At 51.2% G+C, this 17,401-nt stretch overlaps 1 protein-coding gene across 1 annotated transcript in view; it reads left to right on the top strand.

Annotated features, from left to right (window-relative positions):
• Window positions 1–17,401, top strand: part of RASGRF1 (Ras protein specific guanine nucleotide releasing factor 1) — a 100,586-nt gene that overhangs the window by 22,645 nt on the left and 60,540 nt on the right. Inside the window, exons 2-5 of the mRNA XM_055556586.1 lie at window positions 968–1,074; window positions 6,559–6,706; window positions 11,489–11,581; window positions 14,101–14,354. Of these exons, the coding sequence (XP_055412561.1) occupies window positions 968–1,074; window positions 6,559–6,706; window positions 11,489–11,581; window positions 14,101–14,354 (602 nt within the window). The remainder of the gene's footprint in view (window positions 1–967; window positions 1,075–6,558; window positions 6,707–11,488; window positions 11,582–14,100; window positions 14,355–17,401) is intronic.

Raw genomic sequence — 17,401 nt, 5'->3', positions numbered from 1 at the left:
AGTCTCTGGCATCCCACCCTCCTAAGGTGCTCGAGCCAGAGACCTGGGAGTGTCCTTCCACTCAGTTCCACCATGCAGGCCCCTCCTCCCACCCAGCCTCAGCTCTGGCATGCCTTATTCCCACCCCTGGAACATGCCGTGCACTCTAGATGGTCCGTGCTCCCTCCATGTTCTTCCTTCAACTGAAGTAAAACCTGGACAAACACCTTGTCCTCTGGGAAGGCCTCCTGCTTTTCCTGGGCTGAATCAGCGGGTGACTTTCCCTGGACTTTTTTCTTACCTCCATGAGGGTAATGATCATTGCACTGCATTAATGATATCAAACATGTGGGCTTACTAGATTTCCAGCATTCTAACAGCTTTACAGGTATTCCTTCATAGAATGATATTACATTTGTGTGTCTATTGTTGGCGTCCTTGCTGCCCTGGCAGCTTGGAGAGCAGGCCCCCCGTGTGACCCAGCTCTAAGTTGGCCACCAGCTCCCAGCATACAGCTGGCTTCTGGTGAGCTCTGCTAGGGTCTGTCTGGTTCTTGCTCTAAGGCCAGGACATAGTAGAATACACAGAATGTTTCTGTGGAGTGAATGAAATGAATGCTGCACTGAGTGGGTACCCAGTTGCCAGAGGGGATGCTCTCTTGGTGTGTTTCCTCTGCCTTTCTCCCAGCATACCTGATGGTTTAAAACTGGCTTTTGTGCAGTCTGTTGGCAAAGAGGGCTTTGTGGGTTTTGCTTCCTTCTTAGAATAACCTAAGCATAGGCTCTGTTACATTGTACAAAGCCTGCCTTAATCAGAGTTTGAAACTGCTAAATAGAATGGCATTCAGATGATCATAGATAATGAGTGCGTGCCTAGCAGATGTGGCAGCAGAGTGTTTTGCAAAGCAGCCAGATGGATGACAGGAGACGCTGCTGGTTCCCTGCCCATCACCCTAGTAATCGGGGCTGTCTTCTTTTTCTTTGGGCAGCACTATTTCACGGTTAACTTCAGCCACGAGAACCAGAAAGCCTTGGAGCTGAGGACAGAGGACGCCAAGGACTGCGACGAGTGGGTGGCGGCCATCGCTCACGCCAGGTACGCCTCGGCCACCCCAAGGTCCAGGCAGGAGACTGGGCCCCGTCCTGGGCAAACTCAAACCCCGGGAGGGGAAGACATGGAAAGGGAGCACATGGAGGGGACATGAAGCTGTAAGAAGGGCATCTTGACGGGTCCACTCTTAGAGACCCGGGGCTCTGATGTGCCTCTCTGGGATGCACAAGGAACCAAGCGCCCCCGAGGAACAGCAGGGTGCCCTCCTGCCTCCAACCAGATGAGCTTCTTTTATTATCCCAGGAGAACTGAGTCCAATTTGATTGGATTATAGGGTTTTATTACAGGACTTCCCAGGTGGCTCAGATGGTAAAGAAGCCACCCACAGTGCTGGAGACCCGGGTTCGATCCCTGGTTCGGGTAGATCCCCTGGAGAAAGGAATGGCTACCCACTCCAATATTCTTGCCTGGAGAATTCCATGGACAGAGAAGCCCGGTGGGCTATAGACCATGGGGTCACAAAGAGTCAGACACAACTGAGTGACTACGCACAAGGTTTTATGGTCACCAAAAGCTAAGACCACCTGAGTTCTAAACCGGATGCTGCAGGAATGTGCTGGTCCTGTCTTTTCTCTGGGCCTTGGTCTTCTCTATAGACTGAAATTCTCTGTGCTTGGATGTGCAGATTCTTAGCTGGCTCTTTCCCTCCTTCCCATCCATGTGTGCCCCTCTCTGGAGGGACTCACTGGGCCAGGTGGGGAGAAGAGCAGAAGGAAAGTGTATGCAACAGAGAAAACAGGGGCTTCAAACTGAATGGAGCCTTCCTAGGTTTGAGGGAAATGATGGGCTTGGGGGCTAGGGTGTGGCCCCAGAGCTAACAATCCTCAGCAGGGCTGAGTACTCTCAGGGAGATTGGACACCCAGACTCACCCCTTCAAGCAGCAGACCTTTCTGGCTGAGAGGATAACAGTGTGTTTCTGTGTCTACTTGTCTACAAAATGTAAGCTCTTGGGAGCAGGGACCAAAGGCCTTATATAGACAAGAGTTCAGCAAATGTCGAGTGCAAGAATGCAAGGATGGATGGACAGAAGTTGGATGTTGAGTGTATGTGTGGGCGGTAAATGATGGATAAGTGGATAAATGAATAATAAATGAAAGATGGATAAGTGGTGAAAGTGAAAGTCACTCACTTTTACTTTCATAAAGTCGTGTCCGACTCTTTGCAACCCCATGGAATTCTCCAGGCCAGAATACTACAGTGGGTAGCTGTTCCCTTCTCCAGGGGATCTTCCCAACCCAGGGAACGAACCCAGGTCTCCCACATTGCAGGCGGATTCTTTACCAGCTGAGCCACCAGGGAAGCCCAGATAAGTGTTGGAAGTATACATAAAGGGGACTTCCCTGGTGGTTCGGTGGTTAAGAATCTACCTTGAAATGCAGGGGACATGGGTTCAATCCCCAGTTGGGGAACTAAGATCTCACACACAGAGGGGCAACTAAGCCTGTGAGCCAAACTAGAGAGTCTGTGCCACAGTGAAAGACCCCGAATGACCCAACAAAGATTCCTCCTGCCACAACTAAGACCTGATGCAGCCAAAGAAATTTAAAAAAAAAAAGACTGACAGTAGCAGATGTTGGAGAGGGGGTGGGGTAACTATAAATCACACAATGCTGGTGGGAACATAAAGTGGTTCAACCACTTTGAAAAATCGTTAGGCAGTTCCTTTAAAAGTGAAACATATACCTACTCTGTGACCCGGCAGTTCCACTTCCTAGTATTTATCTCGAGAGAAATAAAAAACATCCACAGAAAGTCTTGCATGCAAATTTCCTTAGCAGCTTTATGCACAATAGCCCCCAAACTAGAAATAGCTGAGGTGTCTATCAACAGGCAGATGTAGGAAAGAACCTTGATACATCCTTGCAATGGAATACCGCTCAACAATAAAAAGGAACCCACTGCAAATATGTGTAACAAAACAGATAGCCAGGATGCGGAGTAAAAGAGCCAGACATAAGACAGTACATGCTGTCTGAATCCTGTTATCTGAAATTCTAATAACACAGGCAGAACTAAACTGTGGTGACAGAAATCCAAAAGTAGCTACTTCTGGGGTGTGGATTGATAAGGAGGGGCACAGGGGAATTCTGGGGTGTTGAGGATTTTCTTTATCTCAATCAGGGCATATGCATTTATCCACCTCAATCAAACTGTACATTTACGGTCTGTGCTTCCCATTCCCAAATTCCCCTCAAATTTGTAAAACAAATTATGTCTATTAGCGTGTTTTAGTTCTCTACAGCTGCAGAACAAATGATCACAAACTTAGCAGCTCAAAACCAAACCCATTTCTCTCAGTTCTGTGGTCAGAAGTCTGGACTGAGACTTGGCTGTGATCTCTGCACAGAGGTCATGGGCTAAAATCAAGGAGTCAAACTTCTGACCTTGAAGTTCTGGAGATGTCTCTGCTTCCAAGCTCACTCCTATTATTGGCAAGAGTCAGTTTCTTATAGGAGCGCATCCCTGCTGGCTGGAGGTCAGGGAAGGCTCTCAGCCCCATCCTGTAGCACAGCAGCCTGGCATTCCGTGCCACGTGGTCCCTTCCCTCCTTGAGCCAACAGTGATTCACCAAATCGTTCTCCAGCCCCAAATTTCTGACCACTCCTTCTGTGACCAGCCAGAGAAAGCTCTCCATTTTAAGAAGTTCATGTGGGGCCTTCTCCAGTAGTCCAGTGGTTAAGACACCGCCTTCCAATGCAAGGCATGTGGGTGTGATTCCTGGTCGGGGAGCTAAGATCTGACAAGCCATGGGGCTGCAACTAAGACCCAGTGCAGCCAAATAAAATTGTATAAATTAGATGAATAAGTAAAATAAAGCCTCATGTGATTAGGTAAGGCCCACCTAGAGAATCTCCCTATCTTAAGGTCAGCTATGCCAATGAGTGGGTGTCCCAGGTGACTCACTGGTAAAGAATCTGGCTCTCAGTACAGGAGGCATGGGTTAGATCCCTGGGTCAGGAAGATCCCCTGGAGAAAGAAATGGCAACCCACTCCAGTATTCTTGCCTGGAGAATCCCATGGACAGAGGAGCCTGGCAGGCTATAGTCCATGACATTGCAAAGGGTCGGACATGACTGAGTGAGTAACACATTCACAGAGGAACATCGTCTGATCCTTTTCTGAGGGAAAGTTTTATTTTCAAAGAGAATGGGAAGAGATGTTGGAAGAAGAAAAAGGAGGGACCAGAAGTCCCAAACCAATTCTGACTCCTCAACTCTTGCCAAGGCCACACTGGACTCGGACACAGGTTTTTTTGCTCTGGGCCAGGACATTTAAGGGGAAGACAAAAACTAGCTGCTGAGGCTACAGTTAGGTTCTCTAAGAGATGTGGTCATTTTGGCCCATGAGATACCTGCAGAGAGACAGTGAGGTGTCCCTGGCTGCTGCCGACCCAGAAGCCACGGCCACCCAGAAGCTCTTCAAGTCAGATGCTATGCGGATGGACAACCATAGCACAGACTGAAGGGCTGAGAGAAGCCAGCAGGGTCCAGTCTGGCACCAAGCGTGCAGGTCTAGATGCGTTTTCAGAGGCATCTTTAATTTGTGGACCAGGTTGGCTGCCCCTAGGGCTTCCATGGTGGCCTGGCGGGCTACAGTCCGTGAGACCACAAAAAAGTCGGAGACCACTGAGCGACTAACACTTTCACTTTGACACAACATAGTAGAAACAAGGTATGTACAAAAATAAGCACATGGTATAGGAACAGGTACAGACACAATGCACTCTGCCACTGTATGCATAGTAGTCTAGATTATGGGATGCCTCTGGGCTATGTGACTGTACAGCAATGTATAAAATGTAACACCAAGTGTGGCTTGTGGTCTGGAGCTCAGTAAGAAGAACTAGATGGAAACCGGACGGCCACGTGGAGAGCACAGACCTGACTCCTCAGGAACTGTGGTGCGATTCCAGCTCCAGCTTCGACGCTCGGTGACTGACTGTCATTCAGGGAGGCAAGTCACTTCCCCTCTCTGGGCCTCAGTTTCTTTGTTTATAAAATTAGACAGTTGGCCTTTCGTGATTCCTGAGTTTCCTCCCAGCTCTGAGAATCTGTGAGTCTATAAAGACGGCGCTGCACAGAGGTGCAGATGGACCTAGAGTGTGTCATACAGAGTCAAGCAAGTCAGAAAGAGAAAAACAAATTTCATATAATATCACTTGTATGTGGAATCTGGAAAAATGGTACAGATGAACTTATTTGCAAAGCAGAAATAGAGTCACAGATATAGAGAACAAATTTATGGACACCAAAGGGGCAGGAGCAGGGGGAGGAACTGGGCGATTGGGATAGACATGTATACACTACTATGTATCAAACAGATGACTAACGAGAACCTGCTGGACAGCACAGGGAACTTGACTCAGTGCTCTGCGGTGACCTAAAAGGGAAGGAACTCCAAAAAAGAGGGGATATATGTATACATATCGATGAAGCACTTTGCTGTACAGCAGAAACTAACACAACACGGTAAAGCAGTTATACTCCAATAAAACATTTTTTTAAAACAGAAAACTGGGGAGGAGGAGGCAAGGGAGGCAGGCAGCGAAGACAGGGGAAGGGAAGAAAGGGAGGCAAAAACAGACCAAACCGTCCTGCCAATAAGACTCCAGATCCCAGTTTTGAAGCACCACTAAGAACAAACTGCTGAAGGCTCTGAATTTTCACACTGGTGGAGCAAGGAGGAGAGACCATCGGTGTGAAAACGGAGTCCTTCCTGTTCTCGACTGCATTTCCTTTGCAAGTCAAGATAATTAAGCCTCTTGGGAAGTTGGGAAAACATTAACACCTGATATTCTAGTTTAAATTCATTATAAGAGATGTACCAAAGCCTTATTTTAACCAAAGAGTTCTCTCTTGTAGCTTGTCGTTTACCTCTAGAAGAGGATGGGGGAGCAAGCATGGAGCTTTGATTTGAGGATCAGGTGTTTTCCTCCAGGCACGGGCTCCAGGTCCTCTGCCCACCCTCTGCCCCTGCCACCCCCCGAGGAGAGCTGCCAGCTCTTCCCGCCACCCCTCCCCGCCCCTTCAGAGCACCGCTGGGCAGAGCCTCCTTCTCTGACACCATCAAGGGACCGGTCTCCACTGACAGGGACCGCCTCTGTCACATAGTCCCTCTCCTAGAGCAAAGCTGTTTCCCTGCCCTCAGCCTTCTGGGATCCTCATCTCCATCCTGGGGGCTTGTAGGGAGGCAATTATTGTCCCATTTTGCCATGAGGGTCTCCCCCATAAGTTCTCAGGGGCTTAAAGAACTTGTGTGAAGTAGCTTCTGAGTTTGAAACAAAAGCCACTGTCTCTAAGCTGTCACACCACTTACCAGCTACATCCAGGGAACCTGGAAGGTCATGTCAGTAGATTCCAGACTGAACAGTGTACCCTCAATTTAAGTGGGAGGTCATTGGTGACCCCAGAGAGGCAGCCGGCTCCTGTGGGTGCCGTGTCCTACTTGCCCTCTCCCTCTGTCCGCAGCTACCGGACACTGGCCACGGAGCACGAGGCGCTGATGCAAAAATACCTGCACCTGCTGCAGATCGTGGAGACCGAGAAGACGGTGGCCAAGCAGCTGCGGCAGCAGATCGAGGACGGGGAGGTGGAGATCGAGCGACTGAAGGCAGAGGTGACCGCAACCCTGGGAGCAGAGGAGGCTGGCCAGGGATCCCGGCCTCCAACCTCACACCCGGGCTCCCCAGGTTCAGGGAGGCACAGGGTGGGCAGGAGGGACCCGCTCCCAGCCACAGCTATGCCAGCCCCAAACTTAAAATCAGTGATGCTGGCCCAGTGGAAAGGTCGGGTGGTCAGATCTGGGTTCAAAGCCGACCTCTGCCTCTTAACAGCTGCAACCTGAAGCAAGTCCCCCAGTCCCTCTGCACCTCTGTCTATGTTGTTGTTTAGTCACTCAGTTGTGCCCAACTCTGCAACCCCATGGACTGCAGTATACCGGGCTTCCATATCCTTCACTATCTCCCAGAGTTTGCTCAAACTCACGTCCTTTGAGTTGATGTTGCCATCCAACCATCTCATCCTCTGTCGTCTACTTCTCCTCCTGCCTTCAATCTTTCCGAGCATCAGGGTCTTTTCTAATGAGTCAGCTCTTTACATCAGGTGGCCAAAGTATTGGAGTTTCAGCTCCAGCATCAGTCCTTCCAATGGATATTCAGGGTTGATTTCCTTTAGGATTGACTGGTTTGATCTCCTTGCTGCCCAAGAGACTCTCAAGAGTCTTCTATAGCACCACAGTTCGAAAGCATCAATTCTTTGGTGCTCAACCTTCTTTCTGAAGAATAGGCTTTTTATCACTAGCTGACAAGGTTGTGAAGATCAACTGAGGTCACTGATTGGCAAGCTCCTTGTTAGTCTTCTGACAACCACATGGACTAAGGGGGCGGGTGTGGGGCCAGAGCATGGCTGGTAAGTCCTCAGAGTGTGGGCTCAGGCTCAGCTCCAAGACGATCCCTTCCTTCTGCCTGCCATGGCCGTCTGGAGGCTGATTAAGTCTTCTAAAACTTCTAGAACTAGTCTTCTAGTCTTGCTAGGTTAAGTCTTCTAGACCTTCACTACTCAAAGTGTGATATGGCCCATCAGAAATGCAGAACCTGGGGTCCCACCCAGATATCCCGAGTCAGAACCTGCACTTTAACAGCATCCCAGCAATTCTCATTTACCTGAGAGATGCTGACTCTCAGCCCATAGATAGCCCTCGCCAGCTGTTCACACCTCCACATGATGATCTGATCGCCTCTCATGGCCTCATCTCACCAGGAGGTCACAATGTGTGTGTTAATTGCTCAGTCATGTGTGACTCTTTGTGACCCCCATGGACTGTAGCCCACCAGGCTCCTCTGTCCATGGGATTCTCTGGGCAAGAATACTGGAGTGGGTTGCCATTCCCTTCTCCAGGGTAGCCTCCTGACCCAGGGATCAAACCCCAGTCTCCCACGTTGTGGGCAGATTCATTACCATCTGAGCCATCAGGGAAGCCCCCCAAAATGCAGCAGCATCAATTCTTCAGTACTCAGCCTTTTTTATTGTCCAGCTCTCACATCCATACATGACTACTGGAAAAAATCATAGCTTTGACTACACGGACCTTTGTAGGCTACAGTCCATAGGGTCCCATGGAGTTGGACAAGACTGAGTGACTAGGCACACATGCACAGGGAACTATATCCCACATGTCACTAGACAAGATCAAAAACCTTAAGGGAAAAAAAAAAGGGAGGAAGAACTGAGCTGTGTGGCAGCTATCTGAAAAACAAGAATTACAAAGGTCTTAGTAAAACATTGGTGGTTAACAAAGAGGAAGACACCTGGGTTAATTCCACCGTGAATGACTGCTCTGACTAAATGCATTCTGGACTAAAGACACTGCCTCTTGAGAGGGAGCAGGATGGGGCAGGTACTGATGCACCCTGTCTCAAAGTTGGGGTGGCAAGCGGGGTTTTCCTCTGATGGATCAAGGAAGCCAGACCACCAGTGGCAAGTGGGCAGGGTCCAGCAGAGACACCTGGCTTTGAGCCTGGTCAGGCAGCCGAAGCTAGACTCTAGCCAGTGACTTTGGCGTGAGCCAAAGTCCCCACCCTGCGTGGCTTTCATCGACAAGGGTCAACTGAGCAGACCCTGGATATCTAGCAAGCAAACCGAGGTCCAAAGCAGAGCCATCCAGAAGAGACCTGCCAGGGTCGGAGAAAGGCTGCCTCCATGGGCTCACCTGACCCTCGCTCCAGGCAGAGATGGGCCATAGCCCAGGACTTGTGTGGGGTCCCAGGCTTGCAACACCCTCACTAGAGCTTTGCCCCCCACCCCAGACCTGATGATCCTTAAACAGAGGCTCCAAGGCTGCCAGTGCTACTGTGCATGCAGCATAGTGCCTGACCTAATTGCATCTATTTTTTGCCCTGGTCCCTGCTGAGTGGATGTCCTAGAATGCCTCTTTCTGAGACAAGTGCCAGGTTTAAATACAGGATGGACACACACACACACACACAGCACATGCACACACACAACCCACCATGCTAAAGAAAAAAAAAATGGTTCCACGTGCAAAGCTCAAAAGTAGCAAAGAAAGCAGAAGGTGATAATAATCAGGTCAAATGTGGGCATTGACTGGGCATTCCTGCATCTCTCAGCTCTCTAAGAGCCTGCCTGTGCGTGTGTGTGTTCGCATGTATTCCTCAGCCCTTTAAAATACAGATCAAAGAACCAGCCTTTATTTCACTGTGCAGATGTTCCCAGAGAATCGAAAGAAAAGGTGGGGGGTGGGGGAGAAAGAAGAAAAGCCTGTGTCGGCACTGAATATGTCTCAGTTAGATATTTTCAGCCGCTCTTCAAGCATAGGCTGGGGTAATTTTAGCAAACCGCGAGTGGAGAGCGGGTAACTGTTCCATTTTGCTTTCAGAGTGCTCAATTCGCTCAATTGTGAGAGCCCATTCATTCTGCAGTTCAGCAAGTGGCCTTGAGGGGACAGAGCCACGTGCTCTGAAGAGGAGCGGAGGCTTTGTGGTGGTGTTTGTGGAGTCCCCTGGGCTGTGTGGGGCTCAGTGACTGTGGCGTTTTCCTGTGGTTGAGGTTTTTGTCACTGCTGTGGTTCTAACCCTTCTCTAATTGACTTATTTCTGTAGCCAATGAATATCTGTCAGGCACCAGCCCCACACTAGGCACCCGGAACCCATGAATGAATGAAACGGTATGGTCCTTCCCCCATAGATACCATAGTCGTGATGGAATACACAGGCAGTATCAGCATTTTCAGGCTTCCCAGGCGGCACTAGTGGTAAAGAATCCGCTTGCCACTGCAGGAGACCAAGAGACACGTGTTCAATCCCTGGGTCGGGAAGATTCCCTGGAGAGGGAAATGGCAACCCACTCCAGTATTCTTGCCTGGAGAATCCCATTGACAGAGGAGCTTGGCACACTACAGTCCATAGAGTTGCAAAGAGTCAGACATGACTGAAGTGACTTAGTATGCATGCATGTCAGCATTTTCACGAGAAAGTTCGAAGCCCTGGGAGCCCTGGTGAGGGATCCCCAGCAGAAACTTGCGGACTCTGGGGTGGCGTGATGGAGCCCCACCAGGGAGGCTGCACCAGTGGCCTGTCCACCTGAGGATTGCCTGAGGCCCCTGGCCACAGTGTGGCTTAAGGCGCCTCTTCTGGGCGACACCGTGTTGGCTTTATTCTTGCAGCTGGGCAGACCTGTCTGATCCCAAATCTGGCAAATATAGATTCTTAGATCAGCTCCAACGCTCGTTTAAAGGGCTGTTCCATTTTTCTAGGCCAGCAGTTCCCAGGCTGTGTTCCAAAGAGAGCTCCAAGTCAGAGAAGTCCTTCAGGGTTGTCCTGGGAGGGGACAGCCAAGCCAGCAGCACTTCCAGCTAAAGTCCTGCTGGGGTTCCAGGACAGTTTTGTTTGAAAATACAAAGGGACTACCCAAGTGTCCACTGATGGATGAATGGATCGCAAAATAGGGTTTGTATATACAATGGATGTCTTCCCTGGTGGCTCAGCAGTAAAGAATCCGCCTGCCAGTGCTTGAGAACAGTTTGATCCCTGGGTCAGAAAGATCCCCTGGAGAAGGAAATGGCAACCCACTCCAGTATTCTTCCCTAGAAAATCCCATGGACAGAGGAGCCTGGCAGACTACAGTCCATGGAGTTGCAAAGAGTTAGACACTACTGACCAACAAAACAACAATACAGTAGATATTAGTCAACCTTACAAAGGAAGGGAAGTCTGACATCTGGTATGACATAGGTGAACCTTATGCTGGTGAAATAAGGCAGACACAGGTAGACAAATACTGTCTGATTCCACTTAGGCAAGGTACCTAGAGACCAGATTCACAGAAAATAGAATGGTGGGTGCCAGGAGCTGGGGAGTTAGTGTTTAAATGGGGACAGAGTTGGGGAGGATGAGAAAGTTCTGGAGACAGATGGTGCAGATGGTTGCACAGCAGTGCGAATGAACTTGATGCTACTGAGCTGTGCACTTAAAACCGGTTAAAACAGTAAATTTTATGTTATGTCTATTTTACCACAATAGAAATTCGAAGATAAAGAGACTGAAGGTTTAGGAAGTAAGGAAGATGATCACAGATTTGGACCAAAGCTCCCAGATTACAAAGGGATTGCCTGCAGCCCTGAGGGTGCCCCGCCCAGGGTCACTCAGAGTCAGATCCCAGCTGCCCTGGACCCGGCTGGACGGGCACCAGGTCCAGTGCTCACTCACAGATGTCCGGCTTGTAACCTCAGGCGGACAGGAGCTGCAGTACCCCTGGCCTCACAGAGTGCGTGGGAGAGCGCTTGCCCACCACGCTGCGCCTGGTGGTGCCTGGAGGGGTGGGACTTCCGCCCGCTGCCGCAGCCCCCCCCACCCCCAGCAGCTGACCCATGTTTCTGTTGCAGATCGCATCTCTGCTCAAGGACAATGAGCGCATCCAGTCCACCCAGACCGTCACCCCCAATGACGAAGACAGTGACATCAAAAAAATCAAGAAGGTCTGTACGGTCCCTCAGGGCTGGCGAAGCTGCCCGGGTCCTCTTTAGAGAGCCCCACCCCCAGCCCAGCCCTGTGTCCACAGAGTCCACCTGCTGCCCCCCTGCTCCCAATGTGGCCTTCCACTTCCACTCCAAAGGCAGAACCAATAGCCCTCATCTCCTACCGGCTCCTCCTCGAGCCATTTCTTCCGGCTGTTTCTGTGAGGTAGGGTGGTTCAGCCCATTTGATAGATAGGAAAACCCAGGCCCCAAAAGGTGAAAGAGTGGATTGAGCCAGGGCAGGAACCCAGGCTGTGAGACTCGTAGCTGAGAGCTTTCCTCACGACCCTGGGCAGATTCAGCGAGACCCCAGGCCACTCTTCCATCCTCCAAACCTTGCGTGCCTGCCTGCCCCGCCTCACCCCAGCCACTGTCCTGCAAACACTGCCTCTCCCAACTGTACCCTTCGGTCCCCAGCAGAGGTCAGCATGGGAACCGACCTCTGTGACGCACCAGGGTTGGTCCAGCTGGTTTTACTCTGTTGGAGTCCAGGATGGGTGGACATCACAGGAGGTACCAGAAAGCTGCCCAGTGGCGGGGATACTGACCAGCACCATGGGCCACCCTGTGCAGGGGAAGAACATGGTCTGTGTTTGCAGCTGGCCAGACTTGAAGCAGGGGAGCCTGACTCACCCTAAGAAAAACAAGTGAAACCAGAAAACCCTCCTTGTCAAGAGCATAAAAGGACCCCAGCACCATACAGACCAGAAGCTGCAAACTGGCTTCCCACAGGCCAAGTTCAGCCTCCCAGCGTGTTTGGGGTTTTTAGCCCATACGGTGTTTTTTCCCCCCCTTTTTAATGTGTTGCCGGTGCTATAAACACTAAACATTTCACATTAAAAAAAAAAAGTCTGTATTTCTGGTTACTCAGAAATAGAAAGAGCTAACATCCCTTATGCACTTTCTATGTGCCAGACACTATTCTAGGAGATGTATGCAGATTAATCTCTTCCAAAGTGAGAGCCCTCTGGAGTTTGATTATTGTCTGCATTTCACAGATGAGGGTACAGAAGCCCATAAGGGCAAAGTGACTTGCTTAGGTCACACAGGCAGGTATTGGCAAAGCGACATTTCAACCCCGGCCGCTGAGCTCCAGAGCCCACATCTTCGGTCACTGGGACACACCATCTCTTAGAAAAGCAGGAGGTCTCGCAGCCCCGGGCCTGCCTCCTGCCCACAGTGTCTGCTGGCCCTAGGTCAGCTGCCTGCCCACCTATGATCCATAGGGCCCCCTGGTACCCCATGGACATTGGGACTTGCCACCAGTGCCACCAGGGGTCTGAACCAAGCCCTACCCACACAGGGATGTGCTGGCCTGCCTTCTCTTCCATGGCCCCACTGGACTTCCCGGCCCATTTTGATAGCCATTCTAGTGGGAACATTTTGTTAAATCCAGCTGAAATGCACCGTCCTCCTTTTATTGTCACCCTTCTGGGGCCTCTGAGCAAGCCCCTCACACTTTATCCAGAGAGGCTTCTTATCTTCAGAGAGAGCTGTTGTGACGAAGTCAAGCCGCTCCTCCCCAGGGCGGATGGCCCTGGCCACAGGTCTGCACTCGGAAGGCCACACTTGCTGTTCATGGCCAGTGCCCTTTTCAGCTGATAGTATTTTGATGAGCACCTCAACAGGCAGCCCCTGGATCCCCAGAATCCCCACTCCAACCCAGCACCACGCAGCACCTTTGTTCCTGGGACCCTGGGCCCTCCCCGTGCAGCCCCTGAGCTTGCCCACAACTCAGCAGCAGGAATGGTGAGGAGTCTTGATTGGAAGCATGCAGATCTTCACACAGTCCTCTGAGTCTGGGAATCAAGGCCCTTCCCAAGTTCTCGCCAAAACAAGGCCAAGCCAAGTAGCCCGACTCAAGTCACCGTGTTCATTTCTCCCCGTGGAGGCAGAGGAGAGCCTCTGGCGCCTGCTGATGAGGTCCAAGCATGAGATGAACTCATCTGCCGTATTCAGTTCAATGTGATAATCGCCCTCTGTCCAGACAAGCTTAAATTGAAACTTCAGGGCTCTCAGGCCAGTCATTAGATGAGAAGTGTGAGCTCCACCTGGCACAGCCTGGCAGCTCTCTCTTCTCAAGTCCCCTCCCATGGTGGGGACTTGGAGCCACATTTTCCCTCCGTCTGGCGATGCTACCAGAGAAACCTGGGGGACCTGGTTTGAACACATAGGTCTGGGATGGCCTGGGGTTGGCATTTCTAACAGAATCTCAGGAGATGCTGAAGCTGCCTGTCCGGGAACCACACACTTGAGTCTGGCCATCATCTCCTTAGTCTCAGGGCACAGATGGAAAGTGGACTTAGAGGGCCTCGAGGTCGCGCCCAGCACCACGCAGGCAGGGGCACCAGGCCTACCTTTGCCTGAGCTCTTTCCGCCTGAGCTCTTTCCCTAAGCGCAGGGGACGACAGAGCCTCGGTCCTGGAAGGACCCGGGCAGCAGAGGCTGATGGGCGGCTCTCCCCCGGTCTTGGCGCCCAGGTGCAGAGCTTCCTGCGGGGCTGGCTATGCCGGCGCAAGTGGAAGACCATCATCCAGGACTACATCCGGTCGCCGCACGCAGACAGCATGCGCAAGAGGAACCAGGTAGTGTTCAGCATGCTGGAGGCCGAGGCCGAGTACGTGCAGCAGCTGCATATCCTGGTGAACAACTTCCTGCGCCCACTGCGGATGGCTGCCAGCTCCAAGAAGCCCCCCATCACGCACGACGACGTCAGCAGCATCTTCCTGAACAGGTGAGCACCTGAACCTCGGTCCCTGCCTGCACCCCACCACCACCACCACCACTGCCTTGAAGTGCTTGGCCAAGGCGGGAGGAGGGAGCCTGGCCAGCACTGAACTTGAGCGCAAGCCCTCCTCTAGTTCCCACCAAGTGCTGAGGAGGAAACTGAGCCCAGAGAGGAAGGAGCCCTCCTGAGGTCCCGGGCCTAGAAGCCAGTGTTCTGACCCTTATGGGCAGGATACGGATAGAGGCCCACAGAGTAGATGTCTAAACTCAGGGGTTCCGCTGGGGCAATGTCGGAAGACGTTTTTGATTGTCAGAACTTGGTGAGGGGATTCGGGGGAGAGTTTGCAAGTAGCATCTAGTGGGTAGAGGTCAGAGATGATGCTCAACATCCTACAGTGCACAGAGCAGTACCCCCCGCCCCAGCAAAGAATTATTCCACCAGAAATAATCGTGCCAATACCCTGGTGGTCCAGTGGTTAAGACACGGAGCTCCCACTGCAAGGGGTGCAGATTTGATCCCCGGTCAGGGAGCTAAGATCCTATGCACCAGAAAAAAATCAATCAATAAAAATAATCAAGCCAAGGTTGAGGAACCCTGGATTAAATGTTTCCTGTATTGAGAGGCGGGTTCATTGCCACTGGCACCACGTGGGACAGGAGTTGAACTAAATGTTTACAAGTTACAAATTAAGCTACAAAAAACCAAGCATGTTCCTTTCCTCTACCTTAATAGCACTGTCATAATGATCAAGAAACAGGTCTAAATTTTTAGAATTCTCAGGCTAGTTAGAGTTCAGCTCTGTACCACGTTACCCACATGCCATATGAAAGTGGTCACTTTTCCCAAAAGGTGACCCTGGGTGTTCGTGTGGGGTTGGAAGTGCCTCAAAAGGCTGAGCTGATGGTTGCCCTTCTGCTGTCCACCTCTTTTGAAAAGGGCAGTCTTAGGAAGTGGCTTAAAGGAGCTTTGTGGTAGCCAATAAACTGGAGTAAACTAGGTAAAAGCAACAAACATAAAAACATCAACAGAGCGCTATTTACAAATGATTCTCATCTAGGAATTAACGTAAATCATATGTGCTCCAGGTTATTCGTTCAGCTGCACTTCCTTTAGCATAGTCATCGTTCAGTCACTTCACTAGTTCCAACTGCCTCATCCAGGTATTATGCAGAGAAGTTTGGGACCCGGGGTCACCTCCCCTGGGCCCTGCTCTGCCCCTTTACCTGCCAGGGTGCTGTAGCAAGTTTAAGGACTTATGTGTCACCTGGGAGGTGATGGGGGAGCCAGTGGACGCGGGTCTGATTCTGAGAGGTTGAGCTGAGATGCTGAAGGTGGCTGGGAGAAGGACCAGGCTGACCTCATGGATGTGGAGGAGATGTCAGGGTACAGGGACGCAGTGGAGGTGGGAGCAGAAGGAGGGGAGTGGCTTCTAGCCTCAGAAAACCTTGTAGAAACTGAATCACTGGGCCTTACAAAGTTGCTTTATTTTAATGTATTTATTTGGCTGTGCCAGGTCTTAGTTGCAGTATGTGGGATCTTCCTTGTGACATTCAGGCTCCTAGCTGCAGCATGTGGGCTCTAGTTTCCCGACCAGGGATCGAACCCAGGCCCCTGAATTGGGAGCGCAGAGTCTTAGCCACTGGACCAGTTGGGAAGTCCTGAACATGACTGCCTTCTTATCGTTCATACCTCAGCGCATGATCCACTGTGTGCATAGGACAGTATAAGCGTCACTGTCTTAGCCACTTTGCTTTTTGTGAGCAGAGACCAGCTTAATTGATTTTTTCATTAAAAAATAGCAGCACTGCACAGCTTCTGTGCATGACTGAATGTTCTGGACTGCCCTCACCACATTAAGCTTTGCAGGGCCGGCTTCATGCCAGGCTCTCTGAGCACTTGGCCTGAGTGATTTCCAGTCCTGGGAGATGCCCCATCAGGCTGGCATCAGAGCTCAGAGAGGTGATGGATGGGACGTTCTCAGGGTTCCAGTGGGCTGTGACTTTAATTCAGTTCCATTTTACATCAAGGCCTCTGCTTGCCCCTGCTGCCCTATTAAATGATGGGCTGGATCTTCACTTACCCCATCCTCCTTTTCCCCAACACGTGCTCATCACAACCCAGGTCTTGGCACGCACTGCCCCCACCCACTTCTGCGCTATTGAGAACTTTCTATTGCGTGTGAACCCAGCCTCCCCTCTTGCTGGGTAAGTGCCTCCCCTTTTGCTGGGTAAGTGCTGTGAATCTCTGGGGTCTCCCTGCCTTGGACCACAGCACAGAGGTCCGTGTGTGCCACAGGCCAAGGGCAGAGGCTGCCAGCCCACTCACTAGAAGGCATTTCTACACGTGACTTCCCCCTGGGTTTGCTTTTAGGCCAAAATGAATTCAGTGATTCAGCCACACTAGAAACCTGATGCTACTTTGGTGATTTCATTTGCCGGAGCTCCTTAAAAGAAGTCCTTGAGAAGAAAGAGGCCTCTCTCCAGGCTGGCAGATTCCTGGAGGGTGCTACAGAGCTGGGGAGGGGGTTAATTGTGTGTTTCTACAATAGTGGAGGGTGGAGGGGAAGGGAGGAGCGATCTTTGAAGTAAACACCTGCAGCAGGTTTTGTTTACCCAAGACAATGAGCGCAGAGACTTGGACTGTTTCCCTTTAATAAAAACATTGCCCGGCAACATGTGCTGGGAACCACAGGCATGGCCCCGTGATGAGAACATCCCGCCCAGGTGACAGATGGTTGGTACCTTGATGCCGCTCTGATTGATCAGCGGTGGCTGGGAGTCCTGGGCTGAGAAGGATGGTGAGGCTCTGTGGGGGAGTGTGCTGCCATCCATTCGTCATGTCTGCATGGGCTAGGGGGTGAGGAGGGATGGGTAGAGGGCAGGGCAAGAGTGAAGAGGCCTGGTTCTGCCCTCCTCTTCCAGCCCAGCCCTGTGGATCTGAGAATGGCTTGGGTGAGTCACACTCCTTTCTGGGCTCAAGAAGGGAACCAGGAAAAATGAATGCTTCCCAAGTAGACAGGTCGCTCGCTTCCTCTCCCTCGAATTCTCCCCACC

The sequence above is a fragment of the Bubalus kerabau genome, chromosome 19, assembly GCF_029407905.1.
Source record: "Bubalus kerabau isolate K-KA32 ecotype Philippines breed swamp buffalo chromosome 19, PCC_UOA_SB_1v2, whole genome shotgun sequence".
In the NCBI taxonomy this organism is placed as follows: Eukaryota; Metazoa; Chordata; class Mammalia; order Artiodactyla; family Bovidae; genus Bubalus; species Bubalus kerabau.
The sequence above is the reverse complement of the archived record's forward strand: the minus strand, read 5'-3'. Positions and strand labels throughout refer to the sequence as shown.